Consider the following 26116-nt stretch of genomic DNA (forward strand, 5'->3'; position numbering starts at 1 on the left):
TTACAGGGGTGGGGGGCCATAGCCGAGAGCAGCAAATTTGATGACTGATCAAGAATACTATGCTAGAAAGGAAGAAGGCAGCTATACCATAAATTCAGCCTGTCGCCATTAAGGGCTATTTATTACAGTATTAGCTCTTATTATGGATACATTAGTTGTGCATGAGGTGTGTAGCAAAAGGGATATTTGAAAGACCAGACGTATGCCCGCTTCATGTCTAGCAAAAGGGATGACTAAAAGTCAGCAAAAAAATAAAACTACGTATTGGTACAAAACATCCAGTAAACAATATAACTTCACACACAAACAATACAATTATTTATTAAAATACAAGACAAGAAACCTCAATATCACAGTTGTGTATGATCTGTCTTCTTACACATGAAAAATGGGGGAAATGCAACACATAGAATAACACATAAAATATACATATATTATATCAATGACTTCTAATTGGTTTCCGATACATGAAAGAAATGAATGAGAAAGGGGGAAAAAAATTACCTCTGAGATCTCAAATATATTACACATCTAAACCAATATCAAAAAATTCGGAAAAGTCAATGATAGTTCTTATCTGAACTTCGTTGGTTTCAGAGTGAACTAGATCAATTCCATGTCTCACAATGCTATAATTCATAGAGGAAAATCACTTTCTAGAAGTATACAGAGCAATTCAGAACTCGCGTTCGAAATTTTAGGGAGCGATAGAACACATCGGAACAAGTAATTGTTGTCATACAATACATGGTCCTAACACAAGCGGTGAACTGCTACAGTGGAGGAAGAAACTACAGTAATCTCTCACTCACACACCTTTTCTTTCATATGTTTCAGTCACAAGATGGTTTTCTAAGTTTCCGGCCATAGATATAGGAAAATAATGTAATTTCTTTTTATTTGACTTTTTCATTCATGCAACTCATTTCTAAACTTTTCCGCATCATAGAAACAGATTGAAAAATTTTAAAAAAGGCATGGGTTATCAACTTTAATCTCTAGCAGTGAAAGTGATCATAGAATGTGCATGGAACCGATGGAAATGTCATTTGCCTAGCTTAAAGACTACTGGCGCCAAAAGGCATTTTTAACTGCAATGAGAGTGAGCATTACCCACATATATTGAAATTTAAATGTACTTGTGTCTGTTGATAAAGACAGCACTGTTGATAAAGCATTGGTTTCACCACTTACTGCAATTTCTATTGGATAGCAGTAATTTAGTAATTTCTATTGGATTTTCCAGTGGATTGCAGATGGGTGGTTTCATAAATCAGGAGAAGGTGGAAATGCATTTCATGAATGGTGTGTTGGGGACGGAAATGCTCTGAAAGCCCAAAGACTGTATGCACTGGGATATTTTCTCAACATGATGCTTGTCAGATCGAAAAACCTTTGAGCAATAGAAATTGGCTACTCTGTCAAAGAGATGAATAAGGCTACTCTGTCAAAGAGATGAATAAGGCTACTCTGTCAAAGAGATGAATAATGCATAGCATCTCAGGAGTTTCGAGGACTACACAGGCACTAGTGCAATTGCTCATAAGTTTTCAATCTGGCAGATATCTTGTTTGGAAATACACTCCTGATAGTCTTTTTGCTTCTAGAACAAGCTACCAACCATGGAGAATTGGAATTAGGGAATTTTCGCATGGGTCCAAATTTAACAAAAACTGAAAATAGGAAAAAAATATATATATGAAAGGGATTTTTAAAACAAAGTAGGCATTTTTCTTACATGAAAATAAAATTCAAGGGGGGATTCCCCCCCCCCCCCATGGAGAAACAATGTAGTCATACCCATCAGCGATTTGCCACTTATTATTACCCAACATTAGGTCATATGATCAGAACTTACTATAATGTAACCTTGGGAACCAAATAAAAATGCCTTCCTCAGCAGGGTAACATAATAAGAGTAATCCCCTATTCACCAATCAATGTGACAGGGACTTATAAAAAATAATGACCTTATGTTAAAAGTGATTACGTTAAACTGAGGTCTTACTATATAGGTATCATCATCAGGTTCAAAGAACAGAGCAGACTTGTCCTACTATATCATTTCTCAATTTAAAATATTCCATCGGGTACAAAACACTACAGAGACTTATACAGAACAGGATGCGTGATCAAAAATTGTTCCATTGATTGGTCGAACTGATGCTGTTTGACAAATTGTCTTTTCCTTGCCAAAATTGTAGTGTGGTACTTGTGATTTGGCACAATGACAACAATCAACATATAGTATATCATTTTGAAGAAAACACAAAGGTTAGACTTTTTTTCCAGGTAAATTACCCCCCCCCCCCAAAAGTATAGATTTTTTTCCACCATGATCCAAATTCGAGACTTTGGATCTTCTGGGAGACTTGACAGCTATATGCCAGAGCAACCATTCCTGTCCACAGCACCATACATGAAATACATCTCCACCTTATCGTGATTCATGACACCAGTGATTCCTTCTGCAATCTGTGATAATAAATGGCAAAATCAGTGTTTTATGCATTCGATGAACAGCGCAGTCTAGAAGTTCACAGCTTGAATTTCAACCATTCCTTTTGTATGACAAAAATTGCTTGTTTAGACCTGTTCTACCTTTTCTACCTTTTGCCCATGATTTCTGACTATCTCCGTAGATCAAAACAAAACAACATAATTTACAACACTAATTAAATATGGTTTAAAAATCATTTTGGGCACATTATAGTGCTTATATAGCTATATTTATTTCCGAATCAATATGTATGGCATCAACAATTTCAATCAACAATTAAAAAAAAAAAGCTGCAATGGTAGATGTTTACACATCCACTCATCGCCGTTAAATTTGGCTTCGATATCTTCTAAAACATGACACAATGGAGATTAATGATGGTACAGAAACTGTAATGTGAAAACAAATGATTTGCATCCATATTGCCACAAAGTTGTTAGCATCAATCACAACAGAATCATTCATACTGTATGTTCACAACAAAACACTTGATACTAGTGATACAAACACAATCTTAAATGAATGGGGGGGGGGTGAAAAATGTGTGTATAAACATGTCAGTGTTATAAAAAACAAAAAAAAAATTAACTGGTTCGTCCATGAATAACTTTGAATATTAAAATAGAAAAAGTATGAAAATGTTCGCTCAAAATCTTGAATTCACTCTAAATGGCAGTACATCCTGGAACAAGATACAACCGATGGTCGATCAGAGTTGGTTCAAATGCGCCTCAAAATCTTGAATTCACTCTAAATGGCAGTATATCCTGGAACAAGATACAACCGATGGTCGATCAGAGTTGGTTCAAATGCGCCTACGTACCACCAGCTGTTTCTCAGCATTCCAGGGTGAAGATACAGGCCTCTTACCCTCATATGATATATTTGGACTATAACTGAGGTTACGAGGACTCCCGGGGGAAGACGACATACGACCTAAAAGAAAAATAAAGATTCATGTGAATCAGCGTCTGGCATAAAAAAAAATCTGACATACACTGCCAACATTGCGAAAAGCCTCTCAGTAGCACAATGAATGACCATAAGGCAGACCCCTTTCTTCAACCTCCTTTGGACAACATAACTAGTCAAATAACAAGATTGAAATTTAAGACTTCTTTAAATAGATTGAATAGTGAAGGACTGGACACACCCTGCTTCACATCTGAGAGACATAAAAGCGTTCCTGAAAGGATGAGTGTATTTGGAAATATATTAATAAAAACCTTGGAAGGAAAAAAAATTACAATTTCCACTTGATGTGTGTTAAAACAGGCTTGTATATAATCAAATATAGCATTACTCGATCTTGTGTAAATAAATCAGAAATTGACAATTTTTTTTATATTATAGAATGACGATTGCATTTTGAAGATATTCATCGATGTTGATATACATGGTAAAACCTGTCTTTAATTGAACCAGCATTAAGTGAACACCTGTCTTCAATGGAAAAAAGATGCCAAAATATACATTAAAAAACCTGGATTAAACAGAACCTGTCTAACCTAAAAACAGAAAGGAAAATTGTACCTTTCTAATGAAAAATTTCACACAAACACTACAAGTGTTTCATGACCAATAGACCAGGAGATAAAAAAATATTAATGCATGATTGTATTGCTGGAACTAAAGGAAGGCAAAGGGGGCAATTGCCCAGGTAGAGAATTTTAAGTGGGAACAGAAACACCCACCGGAAACTAATAAAATTATCAAATTTTACAGTGGTAGGGCGGTAAAATCGTGTTGCCTTAAAAAATCCTAGTCATGGTCCGGGTGCTGAGGATTACATAAACATAGATGACAATGTATGAACATGACATGACAAATATTGGCTCATTGAATATTTAAGAAAAAGTTAAAAAAAAGTGTTAATATCATTTTGAAAAAAAAACAGTGTGGGTGAACTTTTATACAGATGCTGTCAAAACCTTGAAAGATCTGCAGCATTTTGCGTTACAGGATAATGATTCGGGCATGTTTAATATCTCAAAGCAAAACTGTTCACTTAAAGTCCGGTAGCAATGGGTGTGAACTGCATACAGAAAAAACTCTTATTAACTACCGAAAAAATTCAAATTTACTTATTTACAGTACTGTTGATTTTTTATTCTCTATTCAGTGATGAAAATCATTAAAGTACTAGGGCCGCAACTAGATGCTTATTCAGCCAGGCAAGCACACATTTTGTCCTCCCCACAGTAATGTTGAAGGCTAGGATAAAGGGTAAAATTTGTGCCACCACTGTCCCCCCCCCCCCAGTAAATTTCTGGTTCTCAAATAAATTCATCACTTTGTGATCTGTATAATTAAACTTTTATATACATATTTTCTAGATTCTCTATGGTTAGAATTAAGAAATTTATGAAACAAGTGACAAACATATCATTAAAGCACATCCTCATGCTACCTCCTCCTGCCAGCATCTCCCCCAATTTCTTCCTCTCCATCGGGCACCTTGGCGGTCTCTTTATTTCCTTCACGACGGCATCTTTGGTAGCAAGTGGGTTCTTTTGATAAATTTGAACCTCACATCCTCCCCCCATGGTTTAGTGCCCAAGGCACCAGACCCGCCTGCTCCCCCTAGGGGCCAAGTTGTAGTCCTGAATGTACAATAAATTCCACTTGGACGTTTTCCCGCTTATTATGAATAATTTTCGAGGTTCCCTTACTCTCTAATTCTCATACTGAGATTTTCTGTTTAAAATGCTTTCCCACTTACGTTTCCCATGATGGTTTTTGAAACAACGTAAAAAGTAGGATCCACTGTATAATACATGCTAAAGTAAATATGTATGCATTTTGAAAGAATACTGTATCATTAAAACTGATATATATTTAGTAATTAATGAGTAAATAATGTATATATTACGTTATCTATTTTTAAATTATTTACTTTATTTTATTTCAATTGCATAAGAGATCTCTCGTTACATACACATTATGTCAATCGAACCTTTATTAAGCAGAACTTGGGAGTTTGTTACATATTTGAGTAAGAGGCACTGATTAGTGTACAATCACGATGATACAACCAACGTTGTATCAATTAGAAAAAAATGAATAACAGCAGTGCTTTTAGCAATGAAATACAGTAGATTCTCAATCTAACCTTGCGCTAGTCCAGTCAACCCAGTAATCCAGCATTATTAGGCAGGTTTTTTTTCCAAGTATTTGAGAAGAAAACTTAAATCAATGAACTTATCACTAATCCGGCAAATCCTAGTTTGATATGTGCAAATTAGCAAGAATCTATATATATATATACTGCATGTCTCGTAATTCATTGAAATTCTAGAATATACACTGCTCAAAACAATTAGGGGAGCACATGGTTTTAACAAAATTACGCAAAGATGTATACCGATAAGTAACATAAAATGAATCATCCATAATTTAAAGCCTAGCAGGAAACGGAAGAAGAAAACTTCATATGCAAATCAAAGTTCATGACGTCAAAAACCAGAAAAAGGAGATAAGGGCAGAAATCGGGATGTTGCAGAAACGTCTGTTTTACTGCCGTAACTGTGAAATTCGATTGCGCAGTATTGTTTTTTGAGACAAAGTGACTTGAGGATGTCTCAACAACGTGATTTACCGGAATCCATGGCATGGCGTGTTATAGGCAGACTGGAATCCGGGCAAGCACAACGTAGTGTCGCGGACGCTGTTGGAGTAGCCAGAAGTGTTATTGCAAGGCTGTGGAATCGATTCCAAGAAACAGGAAATGTTAGACGTCGACCAGGGCCACTACAGCAACTGATGACCGGTATGTACGGTTAACAGCCCGTCGAAACAGAACAGAGAATGCTACGCAGCTGCAAAGACGGTTGCTCTTGGCAACAGGACGAAGGTTGTCCAGCCAAACAGTACATAATCGGCTTCATGAGGGAGGGCTCTATGCACGTAGGCTAATGGTCTGCATTCCGTTGACCCCACGCCACCGTGCGGCCCGAAGAAGATGGGCTGCTGAACATCGAGATTGGGAGCAACATGATGGGAGCCAAGTGATGTTTACAGACGAGTCCCGATTCAGTCTGGAGTGTGACACCCGACGTGTTCTGGTATGGAGGGACAGGGGCACTCGAAATAACCCCGCATTCGTTCGTGAAAGGTCACAATACAGACGAGCTGGTTGGATGGTATGGGGTGGAATCAGCATAGGCGTACGTACGGACCTGCATATCATCCGGAATGGCACTTTGACGGCCCGAAGGTATGCAGACGAGATACTGCGACCTCATGTCATCCCTTACGCTGGAGCCATTGGAGATTCCTTTGTTTTCCAGGATGATAATGACCGACCGCATAGAGCTCGTCTGGTGGAGAACATGCTTGAAGCTGAAACAATACAGCGTATGGAATGGCCAGTGTGCTCTGCTGACCTGAATCCAATCGAGCATGTTTGGGACATGCTCGGACGACGCATTGCTGCACGACCAAGGCCGCCTGTTACTGTCCGAGACTTGCAGATTGCACTTCTTGAGGAGTGGAACAGTATTCCCCAAAGTCTGATCGATAACCTCATCGCATCCATGGCAAACAGGTGTGCAGCAGTCTTAGCTGTTCAAGGAGACCACACGCCCTATTAAAACTCATGCATCAAGTCTAAACAGTGCTTTTTTTTATCGTTTACATGCAACCAAATTGTTGCCCTAAATCATCTTTTCATGTTTTTTCCATATTTTCAAAGAATTAAAGCTTAATTCCAAATTTTTTTACGTCTTTTTTCTGTATTGCGCAATGATAGGCGTGTACTATCCATTGTATGCCAATACGTGGCTGTCTCGCACGGTTTTCTTCACTTTTTTGCTTGCTCCCCTAATTGTTTTGAGCAGTGTACTATATAAGAAATCTTGCGTTATTTTTTATCAGACAATTTTGTGAGATAGTTTTAATTTAATTATGTAAAAGAAGCAATAACTGAAAAAAGATGAAATAATGAGAGTTTGCATTTTCATATTTTAATGATGTTTTTTTAGAACGTAAAAATCTGAGCCATAGTAGCCATAACATTGGTCTTGTACTTCATCGGATTGGACAGTTTTGTATTGACATAATTTAATTGGCTCCTTTTAGTGTCACAGCATAATGGACCTTAATAATCCTAATGCCGCCAGCTGGGGATATGTGATAGAAGCTTTTAGAGTGGCTCTCAAAGGAGATTTCTAGAAGATGGAAATAAAAGAATTTCATATGCAACTCACTTAGCACATGTCCTAATACCTTCTAGCCCCCCCCCCCCTCGCAACAAGAAATATGGTCAAAACTGATACAAGTCATATAGTCAATTTTAGAAGTCAAAAAGGAGAATTGACAAAGGCTGTTTTGGAAAATTTGCGTTCCCCCCCCCCCCCCCCAAAATTGTTTCTTTTTATTTGATGCAATGGTAATTACGCTTGCGATGCTATTCTGGGTATTGAAAAAAGAAGGTGACAGTTCTTTTTCCCCAGTAAATTCTTTAGGAATGATACTTTTCCCTCAAAAGTAAGGATTTCTCACAAACATGGTCAAAATTCGGGACATAAGAAATTTTCAGGCATCCCATAGATGCAATAGAAATCCAAGAGGCATGGCAGCCATGCACTACTCTGAGATACGAGTAACACAGTGTTATAGAAAAGCTATCCAAATATATTAACACAATAAAAAGTGCATCGTGACCAGAGAGTAATAATTATCAGTGATTATCATCACATAGAATTTTTACTGTATTAAAAACATACATCGAAAAAAGTATCACAACAATAGCAAAATTATTACTTGGCGTGTGTACAAATGATCCAGCATTCGGACTATCAAGGAAAACTGGCTGAGAAGTGACTGTTCCTCCTCTGCTGGAACTCCACGAACTACGTACTATATAATATGGAAACAAAAACAATATCATTACAAAAGTATTGATCCATAATCATAAATCACAATTTTTATTCACAGCATGGATTCCCTTCCCCCATTCGATTCTGCCACAACATTTAAAGAAAAATGAAGTAAACAGATTCAATAATCTAATCATAGTATTTACCTGAATCAAACACACATCTTATTATTCCTAAAGTGCACATAGATAAAGAAATTTGATGTTTAAGAGAAAAAATGCACCATTAGATTTAAGTGTTTACATGGTCTCACGAATCCATGAAATAGAAACACTTAATTGAAGAATTATAAGTTTTTCCAGGCATCTACAACATAAGTTAAGGAAAATTTGGTCTTTTTCCTTGACTCATTTGGTGACATTGGTAGTTTAGCACTCCATATTTGGTGACATCATTGGCAGTTTAACACTTAGAAGAGTTGATCAACTTTGCCCAAGAATATTGAGAAGACACCAACGAATAAGGCAAATACACAATAAAAAATAATAATTATTATTATTTGTGTATTTGCCTTATTCGTTGGTGTCTTCTCAATAGTTTAACACTTGTTATCATGGTCACAGGCATCTATCAGGCTATCTCATGATGTATAACATTAATGGGAGACATGATTTTGGCAGTTGAAATTAAGTATGAGAACTTGCCAGACAAAACTGATTCATAAAAAATAATCTGTGAATTTCTTATTTTTCCTTGACTTCGGGTGACCTTTTTCACACTTTGTGACTTTTCTGCGCAACAGTAAGCATCCTGTTTTTGAATTTTGATGCTCTGCAAAAAATGTACCCATTTAATTGATTCAACAAAAATCTCATTTGATTACCATATAAACTTGAAAATAAACCAACCCTTCCTCAGGCACTAGTAACATTGGCAACCAGCAAAAATTAAAAACTTGCGTATCTCTGAGATACAAAAACTACAATCAAAACTTTCAAAATATTTTTCTTCATTTTTTGGCAGACATTTCACAAAACCACATAATGATGTACAACATTCTTGGTCTGGGGGTCATAAATGTGAGATAGCTGCCATTCTCTGGCCACAAACTGATATACAGTAAAAGTCTGTTATAATGAGTATGGCTTATAACGAGAATCTTGTTTTTACAAGTAATCCACAAGTGATTGTCAACAGCTAATGTTAGCGATACAAAACATATTCGCTCATATAAAGAGTTATTTATAAATGAAAATCAGATTACATTAGCTATAACAACAAAGGAAATTCTCGAAAATCATATTTTTTCCTTTCTTTAAGAATCATACATAAAATGGAGACTGGAAAGGGTGGGATTTTTTTTTTAAATCTTTTCACTCTATTCATAGGTATTTATAAATGGGACATATCAGTAGCTCCCAGTAGGTAAGAGGACCACATGCTGCATCTTATTTTCTTGTTAATTATATAGGGGTGGAAAAACACGAAATTTTATCTATAGGTGAGTTGGTTGGGCAGGTAGGGTGCGTAGACCTCTAGTTCTGACATCTTTATTATTTGCCTATAAAAATCCTTCCCCCTTTCATGGAACATGGTTCGTACTCTTCCAACGAAAAAAAATTCAAGCACTTTTCAAGGTAAAACTTAAAAATTCAAGGACTTCTTTTGCAAACGCATATTTTTCACATGAATAGGTGCATATTTAATTTTGATTAAAACTTTCAGGAGATTATATTTCTACCTACTTTATTTCACATTATCCGTAATGAATAAAGGAGGCCACATACACATATATATCATACAAAACATATGACACATTGAATAACACAGTTCGTGCCTGTCAATTTCCCCATTGAAACCTAGTTTAGTCTCTAAATATTGCAATTAATTTTCTTTTAAAGCCTAAAAAAAACTCTTCTAAAGATAGAAAAAGAAAAATTATTTCTTTCATTAATTCTGAATTTATTTCATCAATTCTGGATTTGTTTCTTTCGTTAATGCTGAAATTCTTTCTTTTATTGATTCTAAAATTCTTTCTTTTATTGATTCTAAAATTATTTCATTAATTCTAAAATTATTTCATTAATTCTAAAATTATTTCATTAATTCTAAAATTATTTCATTAATTCTAAAATTATTTCATTAATTCTAAAATTATTTCATTAATTCTAAAATTATTTCATTAATTCTAAAATTATTTCATTAATTCTAAAATTATTTCATTAATTCTGGAATTATTGCTTTATCAATTTTGGAATTATCTTAAGTTGCTAAAGTTGTCTTTCATTAATTTTAGAATTCTCTCTCATTAATTTTGGAATTATCTTGCATTAATTTTGGAATCATATCATCGATACTGAAATTATTTCTTTCATTCAGTTTTGGAAGATTTCAGGAATCTTCCAAAACTGGACACTGGGCAAACAGGTCTTAATCATTTTCTCTGTCTATGGCATAGTTCTGCAAGTTATTTTTCGCTGCCAGATCTTTTTTTTTAAGCCAAAATTGCACAGGTTAGGTAGTCTCCGATTTTTTTTTTTTTTCTATGGAAAGGAAAGGGAAAAATTTAGAAATTAGAACAAAGCTTTAGACTTCATTCAAATGTGAAAAAAAAAGGATGAAACAAAAAGTTAAATCGTGAAAAAAAATTGGGCTTTCATTGTCAACTTTATTTTTTTTCTTTTTTTCAATGTTGTTATACAATCAATATACCGTATGCATAAAAATTGCATGCATTCTAGATGCATATTTCAGCAAAAGTAGTTCAAAATAAAAGGAAAAAGAAAGGTAAATTCATCTAGTTCGTTTTTATGATTATACCATCAAAAAAACTAAAATTCATTTATAATGAGAAGTCCATTAACAACAATCTTCCCTGTGATTGTGAACTGTCCTTTCGTTACAACAGACTTTTACTGTACTTATTGTGTTGTGTGGATTGACACTTTTTTCGGGAATGTGGAGCAGGGTTTAAGATGGATAAAAAATTCTTTTTGCAAAAAAGCGAAAATCGGGGAAAAAGTTTTAGCAAAATGCTACAATGCTAATGTAATAATTGATGGTTGGATGTCTACTTGTTTCGTACCTCCTGTATGCATTTTTGCGAAAGTGGCTACTACTTCCTTCGTATTCTACGATTTTCTTTCACATTTTGCAAAAAATGCGACCGTAGCTTATACAAATACAAATACAACGCCACAACAGGCAAAATGCCCAACGAGGTGGCTGATAAAAAGATGCCCATAAAAATATGGATGTCATATGTTTCAAAAATACAGCAACCCCATTAAAAATGCAATTAACACAAATTATAAACAATATATACACATGATAAAATATTATACAATGCCCATAAAGAATACTTATGGTTGTCTTATTCTAAGAATGGATAGCTTCTCGATTTACCACAACATGTTTATCGTATTTCTTTTTAAACGTGCTCAGTGTATTACAATTTACTATCTCCGGGGGTAAGCTATTCCATTTATTAACAACAATATTCCCTGCGAGACCATAGCCCCTCACCAATCGATACTGGTGTCCCCTTGTAAAAGCAGTCGATTGGCGGTGTACTAAAAGTTCATGGTCTATCCTATCCATCCCATTGAAAATTTTGAACACTTCGATCATATCTCCTCGACACCTGCGTTCATCCAATGTAAACATATTCAAAAAATGAAGTCTCTCTTCATAACTCAAGCCCTGTGTGCCAATAAGGACACGCGTAGCTCTTCTCTGCACCCCTTCAATCAAGTCTATGTCCCTCTGTAGGTATGGTCTCCAAAACCTTACCGCATACTCCAGTCCAGGACGAACTAAGCCTCGAAAAAGCGGAAGAATGACTTTAGGAGAACGCGAAGAGACCTTTTTGAAAATGAGACCAAGCATTCTATTCGCTTTTTTGACAACCGCTGAACAATGTTCAGAAAACTTAAGTCGCTCGTCAATGAGAATTCCCAAATCGGTGACCCTAGTTGCATCTGGGATAGTGACACCATTCAACTCGTAAGAGAACCGTGGGTTGTTCGAACAAAAATGAGCGACCATGCACTTATCTACGCTAAACGTCACGCTCCATTCATTTGCCCATGCTGCAATCTTGTCTAAGTTGGTCTGGAGCAACTCCCTATCGCTTTCATTCCCGATTACCCCCATTAGCTTCACATCATCTGCGAATTTGCTAGTAATTCCATTGATACCCTGATCGAGTTTGTCGATAAAAAGTGAAAAAAGTATGGGGCCAAGGACATTTCCCTGAGGAACTCCACTTGTGACGTCTGTCCAACCAGAGAATTCCCCGTTCACCATAACTCGTTGCGACCTATCTCTTAACCACGATTCTATCCAATTCAGCAAGTTGCCCCCTATTCCAATCTCGTGTAAACGCTTCAAGAGTTTGCCATGTTGTACCCGATCGAATGCCTTCTGGAAATCAAGGTAAACAACGTCGACATTTTTGCTCTTACCCAAAGCCTTAGTCACGTAATCATAGAAGCAAAGGAGGTTAGTTACACATGACTTCCCCTTCCTGAACCCATGCTGATTATCCGACAATACATTATTCTCGTCTATCCACTTCACAAACTGCCTTTTGATGATAATTTCCAAAATTTTCGAGAGGGAGCTCGTCAAACTCACTGGACGATAATTAGACACCACTTCTCTACTACCCTTCTTAAATATCGGAACAACGTTAGCCAGTTTCCAATCTCTCGGGACGATACCCTCAGCAACACTACTCCTGTATATCTGTGCGACTGGCCCCAACAATTCATTAGCACCTTCCCTGAGAACCCTGGGATAGATATCATCTGGTCCTGGTGCTTTGCTTGCACATACATTTCTTAGAAGATTTAGGACCTCCACGTCTTCTACTTGAATATCGTTGAGGGTTTTATTACCCCATGCAACACCCGTATATCGAATATCATTATCTCCATTAAAAACCGACGCGAAAAAGTCATTGAAAGCACTACACATGCCTACATTGCTCTCTACCTTAGAGCCTCCTATCGAGAGGGGACCAACTGTCCCCTTACATCCATTATTGACGTATCGAAAAAATGATTTTGGGTCAGAGCCAATGTTATCTGCCAACCTAGATTCAACTTCCTTTTTACTATCCCTTATCGCTTTCTTTAACAGTCTTCTTTTATCAGTAAACAATGATAGGTCACCACGTCCACTTTTATACTCTCTGAATGCTCTTTTCTTTTCAAGATAAAGGTTTCGCACGCTATCCGTGAACCATAGAGGGTGTGATGTACAAACACGCTTTTTTCGAACAAAGGGTATGACGTCGTGCAAAACAGAGGCCAGCTTCGTACTAAATTCTTCCCATTGACTTACCACCCCTACTGATTCCAACCGGTCTTTGAAAACTTCCGCTAACCTTCCTCTCAAAACATCAAAGTTAGTTCTCCGAAAACAAGGAACCAGTCTTTTGTTATCAACCTTACCCGAGGAAAAGTTACAGTGAAATCTGACGATACGATGATCACTGGAAGAAAACTCTTCCCCCACCGAAACATGTTCAACTAGATCCTCAGAACTAGTAAGAACTAAATCCAAAATAGCAGTACCCCTTGTGGCTTCTGATACATGCTGATACAAACAATTATCGAGCACCAACTTAAGAAAGTCTCTTTCATACTGATTTCCAGATGAAAGGTTCTCCCAATCAATACCCGGGTAATTGAAATCCCCTAGTATGAGAACCCTCTGTCGCTTACACATGTAGGAAATTTCATCATGCATTTTGGCAACGTAGCTTTGATCCCTATTCGGTGGATTGTAACAAACCCCAACAATAAGTTTATGACGTCTTTTGCTCTCAAGTTCAACCCATATGGTTTCAATATCACTTCTCTGCACGTTACACTCTCTAGCCTTCAAACAGGATTTCACGTATATCAACACTCCACCCCCTTTCCTATCAGATCTATTTCTCAAAAAAGTATCGTATCCTGAGATGTGCAAGAAAGATTCATCCCCATCGTTTGCCCAAGATTCTGTAATGGCTATAAGATCCAAGCCCTCCACAACTATCATAGTTTCTAAAAAATCTTTCTTATTACCCAAGCTCCTGGCATTTATTAACACACATTTTAATTTGCCCGGTGGTTTGTTGTCAATCGAGAAGCCATCCAAGTCAGAGGTGGGTAATTTCAAGTCAGTACTGTTGTGATTATCATTAACTAACCCGCATTCCCGACTACGTGGTCTGGGAGTAAAAAACCTGACCTAAGACTATCGTAAACCTCCCAGACCCCTCTCTTATTTAGATGGATCCCATCCGAACGAAGCCACCTATCGGTAAATGCGGGAAGCTCCAAGAACGTGACCCCAAGTGAGGAGCAAATGTCCTTCAGGCCTATATTAAATTGGTGGATCCTACTCCTATATCCCCTACTACCCCTTGGCAGCACTGGAATCACTGCCACATCTGAACCCCCCTCCCTAGCGGATAATAGTAAATCCCGGTATTCTGACAGAGACTCACTAATATTCGCTCCTACCTGATTTGTTCCCACCCACAGAATCACCCGCAAGGGCAGCTTTCGGCGATGAAAAACGGCTCGAACGTTGCCAATCTTCCCCCCAGGAAGACAACAGCGCTCGAAACCCCGAAAATCCCTACACACTCGGTTCCCAAGTTCCCTAACCATAGAATCGCCGATGATTAAACCCCTATCACTATCCCCCTCTACCTCATCCACGACCACCCATTCGCCCTCTAAAATGTCGTTGTTCGTGGAGATTGCTTCTTCATCAACAGGTGGCTCGACGACCAGAGGCTCCGTTATAACCGGGCCCTCTAGCACCCTAACTTTTTCCCGTAAAGCTTCGACCTCGAGTTCCAGCCTTTTCCTATACAAGCACCCTTTACAATTGAAACTATCAGCTACTATACCCCTAGACCAGGGAAACCTCCCGTCGCAAGCTCTACACAACACTAGTCGAGGTCGAGGCATACTAACACTATTGCTAAAGCTAGATAATAATACTTAAAAATAGGAAAATGAGAAACGTTAACTGGAACGTCAGCTTAAACCCTGATGTGGAGTCACAGTCTGATACATGAATGAATGAACGCCAGAACTTTGCCACTGGACATATCCCGTTGCTGAGATCTCTTCCAGCCCAGCTTCGTGGCAGAGTCTGGAACACTTTATTTAATGTCAAAAAAAAACAACCATACAAACTTTTTTACAACATATTTTCCTCGGACAATTGGGTACTGTTGCGATTAACAAATTTTGTGGTGATTACAGACGAGATGGTATTAGGAGTTGGAGAAGTTTCGGGGTTTAGTTAAGATGAATGTACACATATTAGGATGGAGGTATGTTTTAAAAGCAATTGAGCCCCCCCCCCCCATGCCATCTCATCTATTATCTTACACTTGCCATATTATATACACAGGATACAAAAAGAAAAAGAAATGAGAATCTTATTGTGAAATAATATATATATCCATCGGAGCGAGTCATCTCACTTAACACCTTATTGATGAGCAAATGGGTTTGATGAGTTGCGACTAGAAGCCAGCATCACTTTTATTGGGTTGAGTTCACTCGCTCTGGTGGATTTAATGAAAATATACAAAATAGAAGTATTGTGTGGGGGAATATATACAATTAGGGAGCACCCGTGGCATCTCACTTAGCACCTTATTCAGTGAGCAACATGAATACGACAATATGAGTACGCACGTGTGTTGTGGACATGAAATGCATGGACAACTTGAATGGAGGAAAGAGAAATACACACATATATATAACTGCCAGGTCGAGTTGTCTCGCCCTAAACCTATTTTGGTGAGCAATGTGGGCTTGGTTTAAATGGGGGATTGTCTGGAGAGAGCCTTAGCTAAGGATCAGCTTCGGTCTTGGTGTTTTGGTTGACTCGATCTGGCTGGTTATATTCATATTTAAAAAAAAATGAATATATGTATAATATAAACTACATGTGTAATGGTTATTATTAAACCATTTGTGTCGTCCCGCCTAGCACCCTAGCTAGAATAGCGGCATGAAGGACACTTGTGGTTATCACATTTACATCATTGTAACGGGAATGTCATAAAAATTCTTGTTCGGGACCCGTTAGTACATGCTATATCATGTATTAGTAGTGGCAGTCATGTGGATATGATTTTTGTTGTTGTTTTTATCCATTTCTGTTTTTTCTCCCACTTATTTTTGTAATATTTAAAACATCATTTTATAAATCTGGTGGACAGATTTCTTGTTTTTCGTTGGCGCGTATATATCTGACAAGGCTTGTAATCCTTGCTGCTGTGTTTTTGTTTTTGATTATTTGAGTGAACCCTTGTTTTCGGAATATTTGTACATGTGTAGATGTTTTGTAAATTTGCGCTCTGTTGCATAGTGAACAGGAGTACCTACCATACCGCAGGCACATTTGTCTGTTCGGCAGTGTTTCCGTTCGTGTAGATATACAGGGAATGGGCCGTGTCCTGTTATGAAGATAGTCACCTCCCTATTCCAGTTTAGTGTGTTGTAGTGACTCGAGGGACTATTTCGTGCACTTTCCTAGATGTTGTTCCTTGGTCCCAAATTTGCTGCCATTTCTGGAGGGTTGCTTGTTAAGTTACAGTCTGATACAATGAATACGGACTATTACAAGAATGTCACTACAATGAGTAATTTGCAAGTGATTGTTAAATAACTAATGGTAAAGGTAACAAAAAAAAATTGTTATAACAAGTTGAAAATCAGATTTACTATGATGTCCAAACAATTCTCTAAAATGACAGTGTGATCTTCTCTTTCTCTAAGAATTGAATATGATGCTTATTGTGGCACGCGATTCTCGTTAAAATTTCCTCTAAGGTACTTCAAGAAAAGAGTGGACACAGACAACTCAAGCTTTTAACCGCCTCTTCCTATTTTTGGGCTTCCCTACCTATACAAATTATGACAAGTGATAATTTAATTCAACTCTATTCCCCCCCCCCTTTTTTCCAGTGTCTATGAAATCATGTGACCAAAACTCATAGTTTGTTCATTCGTTTCTGAAAGACTGAAAAAAAAAAAGATCTGAAGAAACTTACCGATTTACAGAGAGAGTTCAACAAGTTCATGCAGCCATGAAAATGAACAGTGATATAATAATTGAGACATTTCAATTGTTTAGTTAGTTGACTGAATCACTTTGATAATTCCAAATTCTATGCAAAAATGTCTGGTACAAGACCAAAAATCAGTTCCATGATCCAATTTCTACGACCAAAACTCCTCGAGAAAGAAATATAAATTCAAAATCTCAACCTTCCAAATGTATTTCAGTTTTAATCCTTTTTAAAAAAAATTTTCCCGACTTATTACTAAAATAAACCTCAAAATGAAAATTTTAAAAAAAAGTACTCACTGACAAGTAGTACGAAAACGATCACCAATGCCAGGCCAAATGTTATCACTTGACTCCAATCCTCATACAGAAAGAGTTGCCAACTTCCAGATTGTGGTAACAAATGCTGTCCTGAGGAAAAAAAACACAGCTCTAAATTTTAAAAAAAAAAGCCTCACCTGAATTATTCAGCAAGGATTAAACAAACTCTTGTACAAGCTACCCATCAGCTCGTTCAAACTGGAGAGGAATGCCAAAGAATAGAAGGCAATTTTTATATGCAGAAGAGATTCCATGTGTATGTAAAAATTCATTCCTAGTTCCAATCTTTGGACCGGGGTTCTAATAGACACAGCCAGGGGTTTTGAAAAAATTGTGATAGCAATTAAAATTTTTAAGTTTTAAGGGCCCTTTTTTCGGATAAGACGAAGGCAATGACTCCCCCTCCTTCCCACCACCAACAAGATGAGGACAACAGACACCTTTACAGAATAATATTCAGCATATACTATTACAAAAACGAGTTAATTACTTTCTCATCCAAGCTGATAGCTGCCAATTCCCAGACGTGAAGAATCTGTAGTTTATCAAGTGATGAAATTGCACCAAAGGAAACATCATACAAGTAAAAGGGGAAAATGGGTTATTTTTTGGTATTGCACAGAATGACTGTATGATCTGTTTTCCTAGGATTTATGCATATTTTTGCTGCCCTGTTTTTTTTATTTATTTATTTTAAAATGTCGGATGTTCACACTGAAGCCTACTTCAATTTTTTATCCATTACTGAAATTGAAGATTAAAATTATTTTGACAACTTATAAACAGACATTGACAGGGCTGCAATTAGGGGTGACCAGCACCGAGCCAGAGGAGGTGCAAATTTCACATTTTAACCTCTAATTCAAGACTATGAGGGAGCAAAGAAATACATGCTTTTCCCATGCTGACAATCTAGTTGCAGCCAGACTATAGAACTAATATTCTCATATTATTTTTTTCTAGAATTCATTTTAATCTAAATGTGATTTGCAGTAGCACTTTATTTCTCACTATTGATTATTTTTAAGCAATTTTAGCAGTAATTGACATCACATACTTTTGGCATCATATTTGACAACAATTGCTGATTTCCTCTACTTGAAACACAAATTTCTCATTTTTCATGAGAAAACACTGGTTCGTCTGGAATTGCAATGACTGAAAGAGTATTTTCTTTAGAGACTTTTCTATAAAGGTATGAAAAATTGGAGGAATCTGGGTTCAAACTGGAAGATTTTATTAAGGCACAGAACGGGAAGGCTTCTGGGTAAATGGGAAGCATTGGCACCTATACAAGCTCACGGCCTCCTCTAAAAACCTCTTAATAACCTCCACAGGTACGTGGTCCCATGGTCAAGAACCATTGCCTCAGAAGATGGGTATTATTTCAAACAATCTGCAAAAGGTAAAAAGGTAAAGAAACACCAAAATCCTATAAAATAAGAGTGAAATTTCCAAAGTTCCAGAAACTGCAAGCATACAGCGAATACAAACACTACATGATATATGTATTACTTCTTGTATTACCCCTTTCCAAGGCATAAGTTGGCAGCTTCAGGTGTACTAGTAGTCGTTCTTCCTGGTTTGTTTTTGTGCACGAGATATGGATATGTAATGACTTCAAATCATCAGGATGGTAATGTTCCACTTCGTTCAGACGAACTTGGTATATCAAACTGGAATCTCTTTTGATTGGCTCCGAAACACTGAGAAGATTCTTATCACTGGGCTTCACCTGGATTTCACAAAACAGAGACATTAATAAAAAGGAATAAAAATACGTGTTCCCCCTAGAAAGAAGGGGAAAATATCATTTAAATATTCAGCAATGAGATCAGCAAGGTGGGGCTCAATTTCATTTCCTTCTGCACTTTTTCATAGCCTCAAAACATATACACCCCCCCCCCAACTGGACAATCTTTGACCCGATTTGATCATTGAAGGTTTTATAATTCATATTAGCTCATCATCTCCATAAGAAAAATCATCAAAAAATACATTGGATGAACATATTTTGTTCCGATATGCTCAAACAATCTAATAACACTTTTTCCAGTGATTTAAAAATATGTATTACCTCTAAGCATTGTTGAACAGGCAGACTAACTGTGACACTGAAGGTGACAGAGGAACGATAACTGCCAAGAACAATGCTTTCCTCATTCAGCACGAATGCTGGCAAAAACTGGAAGGAAACTTGTTCAGCCACCAAGTCCAATCCTCTTGCTTCCATTTGCAAGCTGATGGAGACAATCAAATGAGACTCTAATGCACTGATTTCGACAGGGAAGACATTATTTTTGGTTGCAATGTTGCAGTAATATAGCCCTGCAGGGTTAAGACAAAACATGAATTAAGCACATGACATGACTACAAAAATATTCAGGCTTCTTTAAAAACATCACTTATACAATATTATGAAATTTCTCACTCACTAAATGCATTAAATATATCTGCATATCGGAAATAAAGGGCGCTATATCAATTTTTGTTAATATCAAGATAACTATATTAATTTGCAGTTAGATTGTTAAACTACACATAGGTATAGGATACCAAGTCTTATTTCAATAAACAGATATATTCACTTCATAAAACAAGCGAGCTCTCCATAGAGAAAGACATACTAAAAAAATCTTTAAATGGCTCCTCTCCTGTAAAATTTACCTTTTATGACATGGTGCACTTTACCTCCAACATAAAGATATAAAGTTTAATTTTACAAAAAATTCACATTAAAATAATTACGATAGAAACAGTTATGTATAGTCCCACCTTGTTAACGTGAGACCTGAACCTCAAGAAGCAGATTAGTCCAGGTTCTCATCACTTATGATTTAGAGTTTTCCACCAGGGTAATGCCTTTCAAAATCCACAGTTCTAACAACCCATAATAAATATCAATGCAATCCTGCATCTCAATAGATCAACATAATGCATACAATAGATCCCTCCATGAGAATTATGGATAATGTTATCACTCAGTTACAGGGTTGTTTGGTTTAAACCACGTTGGTTTAAACCATGGTTTAAACCTTGGTTTTAACCAACTGGTTTTTTTAAAAAAACCACTTTGGTTTTTTTCAAAAAATCAGATAAAAGTAGCCTAAATATAATTTTTTTCCCTTAAAAATATCATATTTGTTCATTATTAGCCAAAATGTTTCATTTTTACCTCATTTTATATCCTTGGGGTACATTCTGATGGTATATCTTTAAATGACATAAGATTTTATAAATGGTTTTTTTCAAAAAGTCTCATAAAAGTGGCCAGAATATATATATATATATTTTTCATATGAAGTATCTTAGTCATTTAAAGTTATATATAAAAGCCAAAACTTCTCATTCTTACAACATTTTCTAACCTTTGGCTACATTCTGATGCTCTATCTTTAGCAAATTCATGAATAAGGATTGCATCACACATCTAAATGTAGTGGTGTATTACATATCTCACAGGGTTTCTTTTTCCCTTCACAAAGAAGCAGCTACAGTAGTGACACCATCATGCTAGGGGCCGGTGGACCTATAATCCAATAAAGACACCAGCTGTCCTTAAAGGACAAAGACTAGTGTACTAGTTGTTACATTACCTCACATACATTTTCATTCCCATAAGAAGTAGCACATCTCCTACTGTATATCTCCAAGTCTTAATATTCAATAGTTGTTTTTTTATACTTTTACACACACACTGTTAAGCCCAGTTAATCAAGGTTCTACTGTATAGTAGTAACAGATTTATAATAAAATAATCAGCTATATACAGGGTGATTATAATTTAAGTTTTGATTCCAAAACTATACAATAAGTACTGATCGGAATGACCTGAAAATTATTAGCCAAAATGTTTCATTTTTACCTCATTTTATATCCTTGGGGTACATTCTGATGGTATATCTTTAAATGACATAAGATTTTATAAATGGTTTTTTTCAAAAAGTCTCATAAAAGTGGCCAGAATATATATATATATATATTTTTCATATGAAGTATCTTAGTCATTTAAAGTTATATATAAAAGCCAAAACTTCTCATTCTTACAACATTTTCTAACCTTTGGCTACATTCTGATGCTCTATCTTTAGCAAATTCATGAATAAGGATTGCATCACACATCTAAATGTAGTGGTGTATTACATATCTCACAGGGTTTCTTTTTCCCTTCACAAAGAAGCAGCTACAGTAGTGACACCATCATGCTAGGGGCCGGTGGACCTATAATCCAATAAAGACACCAGCTGTCCTTAAAGGACAAAGACTAGTGTACTAGTTGTTACATTACCTCACATACATTTTCATTCCCATAAGAAGTAGCACATCTCCTACTGTACATCTCCAAGTCTTAATATTCAATAGTTGTTTTTTTATACTTTTACACACACACTGTTAAGCCCAGTTAATCAAGGTTCTACTGTATAGTAGTAACAGATTTATAATAAAATAATCAGCTATATACAGGGTGATTATAATTTAAGTTTTGATTCCAAAACTATACAATAAGTACTGATCGGAATGACCTGAAAATTATTAGCCAAAATGTTTCATTTTTACCTCATTTTATATCCTTGGGGTACATTCTGATGGTATATCTTTAAATGACATAAGATTTTATAAATGGTTTTTTTCAAAAAGTCTCATAAAAGTGGCCAGAATATATATATATATATATTTTTCATATGAAGTATCTTAGTCATTTAAAGTTATATATAAAAGCCAAAACTTCTCATTCTTACAACATTTTCTAACCTTTGGCTACATTCTGATGCTCTATCTTTAGCAAATTCATGAATAAGGATTGCATCACACATCTAAATGTAGTGGTGTATTACATATCTCACAGGGTTTCTTTTTCCCTTCACAAAGAAGCAGCTACAGTAGTGACACCATCATGCTAGGGGCCGGTGGACCTATAATCCAATAAAGACACCAGCTGTCCTTAAAGGACAAAGACTAGTGTACTAGTTGTTACATTACCTCACATACATTTTCATTCCCATAAGAAGTAGCACATCTCCTACTGTATATCTCCAAGTCTTAATATTCAATAGTTGTTTTTTTATACTTTTACACACACACTGTTAAGCCCAGTTAATCAAGGTTCTACTGTATAGTAGTAACAGATTTATAATAAAATAATCAGCTATATACAGGGTGATTATAATTTAAGTTTTGATTCCAAAACTATACAATAAGTACTGATCGGAATGACCTGAAAATTTGCATGGATACTCCTGAAGCAATGAACGTTTCTTTCGCAAAAGAAAAAGGTGCAAAATGTGCAAGTAGATGATGCTGTACTTTGCCAGCAGTATAATCTATTTTGTGCAACCACATCATTTCGGCACTTCCACAGCATCAGTGTGTGGATAGAACTTCTATCAAGATGCACATTGCAATACCAGCAAAGCAGCTGCTGAAGACCCATTTTGACAGGATGCACCTTAACCCTTGCAACTACTGGCTGTGGGGATACCTCAAAATGTTATAAACAGCGGTCAGATTGCAAACTTTGATGAATTGTAATCTCCCGCACATTCTCTATATGTTAGAAGTTCCTCATTCCTCAGGAATATGAACGGGGGAAAGGGGGCGCGTTTGGTTTAATAAAGCTGAATTGCAAGCACATCCACATTATGACCATGGCATATTCCGATTCTGCTGTTGAACAAGAATTTTTGTGCTTTCAACCTCATAGCCAGAACACGTGGTGGACAACATATTTAACATTTTTTGAGTAAGTTATAGTTATTTGTTCCATGTTCCATTTCTCCATGAATTATGGACTCGTGCAATGCTATAATTAAGTTATAATTTTGCCTTGACTGGCTATCGTTTCCATTCTGCGAGCAAATTTCTCACATGTTGGATGATGTCATTAATTTTACATTTTTAAGTATTTTTTCCCCTTTATCAAATAAAATGGAATTTTTTCAGGAATATTCATGTCAATTTTCAAGTCATTCTGACAATCGCTCTTTTTTTAGTGTTTTGAAATCAGAACCTTAGTTATAATCACCCTGTATATCGTAAATCATCGTTAATTAATCTGCATTATTTATGCATCATTAAATGCATTATATTCACCTAATTTTTATTACTTTTTGCAAAATAGCTTCGTAATTAAGTATACTGAAAGTAACTGGAGAAAAATCTTTATATATTATATGATTAATAATAACATTAAAAGAATTTTCGAACACACAGTAATCCATTGAGTTAAGCAAAAAATAATTAAATGGCAAAAGTTGGTTTTTGTTAAAATTTAATAAATATTTATTGATTAATTAGCATGGGAATAGTGTTAATTACATTAATAACAATTTCATTTTAGTTAATTATTAGAAGTTTTAATGATTTTTCAGAAATTTCATTGTTTTTAATGTTAATACTACTTAAAACAAAAAAACCGGTTTAAACCAAAAAAACCTGGTTTAAACCAAAAAAACCCGGTTTTTTGGTTTTTTTCAAAAAAACCGGTTTTTTTACCAACCCTGCTCAGTTATTGTTATGAGTTTTGCAAAGTATGGAACAAACCATAGGGCCTACAAGCTTTTTCTAGATATCGATAGGACAAACCAAACATTAAAAAACCAGACTATCGTAATTCGCAATACACCTTAGGCCATTACACTCTATCTCCTCATAATGGCTAAATAATAATTTTAAAAAATACAGGATTTCAGCTTGAATAAAAAAATACCTTTTCAAACAATATGAAAAGGAAAACGGAACAATTGAACATTTTGCAACAAGTTGTGTGGGAAAGAAAAATTGAAGTTACTCTGTTATCATACATCCTGTTTGACTAAACAAGACATGTATGATCATCATACTTGCAACTGGGTTTTTAGATTTAATTATGAATCATTTATCATTACCAGATACTCGAATCCCAATGCGATCACATTAAGCAGTGTGCAAGGTGTAACTAAACATCATTAAGACCACCGCAAGTCTGGTGGTGTGCCCATGGGTCACCAACACGTTTTTGATTATGGCCGAGAAAGTATAATATGAATTAGCTTCAAATTAACAACACTATGCAACTAGAAGACACAAATTGTGATTTATGAAAACATGCTAACTTTCTAACTTAATGATAAAAATTTATGGATTTGAAATTATAGCCCACACTGAAAACATCGCGTCGTTTCCCACGCTCTTTTTTTTCCAAGGACATCACACATTCGTGCTTATAGCATGAGGGGACAATATCACTAAACATTGTTTTGCGGGAAATTTTTTTCTGGCTCTGTCAAAATGGAAGTTAAAACTTCATTAGATAACATGGTCTGGTAAATGAGAAATAATTTCCTATCACTACAATGTCATTTTAATGACACATAATACCTCTACGATTTCATGTTAATGAGGTTCAACTGCATGCATTAAGCCTAATCTTGTCTAGTGGAAGTCGCACATAATAAAATGCCCATGTGTCCCTTTATTATTTGAGGAATTACTAACCATCAGAGAGATCATAGCCACTTTCCACTTGGAATACATCAGATGCTTTGACGTCAGATAGTGATTCATTAAATGCCACATCGCATGCTAGAGGTGTTTGGAAATGAGGTAGGAGCAGCAAATCTTCTGAAGTAGCAGTGCAGTTCTTGCCTGAAAAAATAAAACAAGACAGACATTAATTAGCATTATCAATTTTTTTTTTTTCTCTGATAAATTTTATTCCATTGCTTTATATCTTCATGCAAATAGAAAACCTACTAACATTGTAATGTACTTTGGTTCAAATTGGCGGCTAAACAAATAGAAATATTCAAAGGAAGAGAGAAGAAATATATATATATATATATTTCTTCTCTCTTCCTTTGAATATTTCTATTTTTACTTTTATAATTATTTTTTCTTTTTATTTCTTATTTAATTTGATTTTTTTTAATCTCTTATTTTGCTTGTGTAAACCGATAAGATATTCTTATCGGCTTCCTGGAAGGACAATTGTCCCTTGGGGCCACACAGATGTCTTTATTGTTTGTGTGAGCGCTCAGCGCTCAATTTCATATGTATATTTGTGTATTGTTAAATTAATAAAAAAAAAAATTATTATTAGATTGCTTTTGTGCCCGCATCCCCACTTTCAGAACATTTTAACACACACAAGGACTGATTTGGACTGAATCTACATTCAATATCCAGTTCCAAACAGACTCTCTTTTTTTCTTTCATATCTCTCACCAAGAGTACATTGCTTCATGTGGGTGATGTGTCGTGCTGTCACACAAGACAAGATTATTGTGTGATTGTATCTACAAGGACAATGGTATGATTACGGACTGATTAACTGCAGAGGATGTTATGATCACAATCTTTATTTTATTCCCGATTCCTTATAGTATGTATGAAATATTGTTGT

General features: G+C 35.9%; 1 protein-coding gene across 2 annotated transcripts in view; it reads right to left on the bottom strand.

The window, feature by feature from the left end:
* Positions 1 to 301: 301 nt before the first annotated feature.
* The window catches only part of LOC149085782 (nuclear pore membrane glycoprotein 210-like), a 164243-nt gene continuing 138428 nt past the window's right edge, over positions 302 to 26116 (bottom strand). The window contains exons 38-43 of one of the 2 annotated variants that reach the window (XM_089232180.1): positions 25210 to 25359; positions 19814 to 20064; positions 19264 to 19471; positions 17716 to 17826; positions 8264 to 8359; positions 302 to 3436 (exon numbers count right to left, since the gene is read on the bottom strand). In XM_089232180.1, the coding sequence (XP_089088306.1) occupies positions 3306 to 3436; positions 8264 to 8359; positions 17716 to 17826; positions 19264 to 19471; positions 19814 to 20064; positions 25210 to 25359 (947 nt within the window). In that variant the 3' untranslated portion in view covers positions 302 to 3305. The remainder of the gene's footprint in view (positions 3437 to 8263; positions 8360 to 17715; positions 17827 to 19263; positions 19472 to 19813; positions 20065 to 25209; positions 25360 to 26116) is intronic. The other variant, XM_089232181.1, reaches the window with a different exon arrangement.

Source organism: Pholcus phalangioides, unplaced genomic scaffold (genome assembly GCF_987345545.1).
Source record: "Pholcus phalangioides strain wild (caught in Gottingen) unplaced genomic scaffold, Ppha-v1.0 ptg000005l_1, whole genome shotgun sequence".
Lineage (NCBI taxonomy): Eukaryota > Metazoa > Arthropoda > Arachnida > Araneae > Pholcidae > Pholcus > Pholcus phalangioides.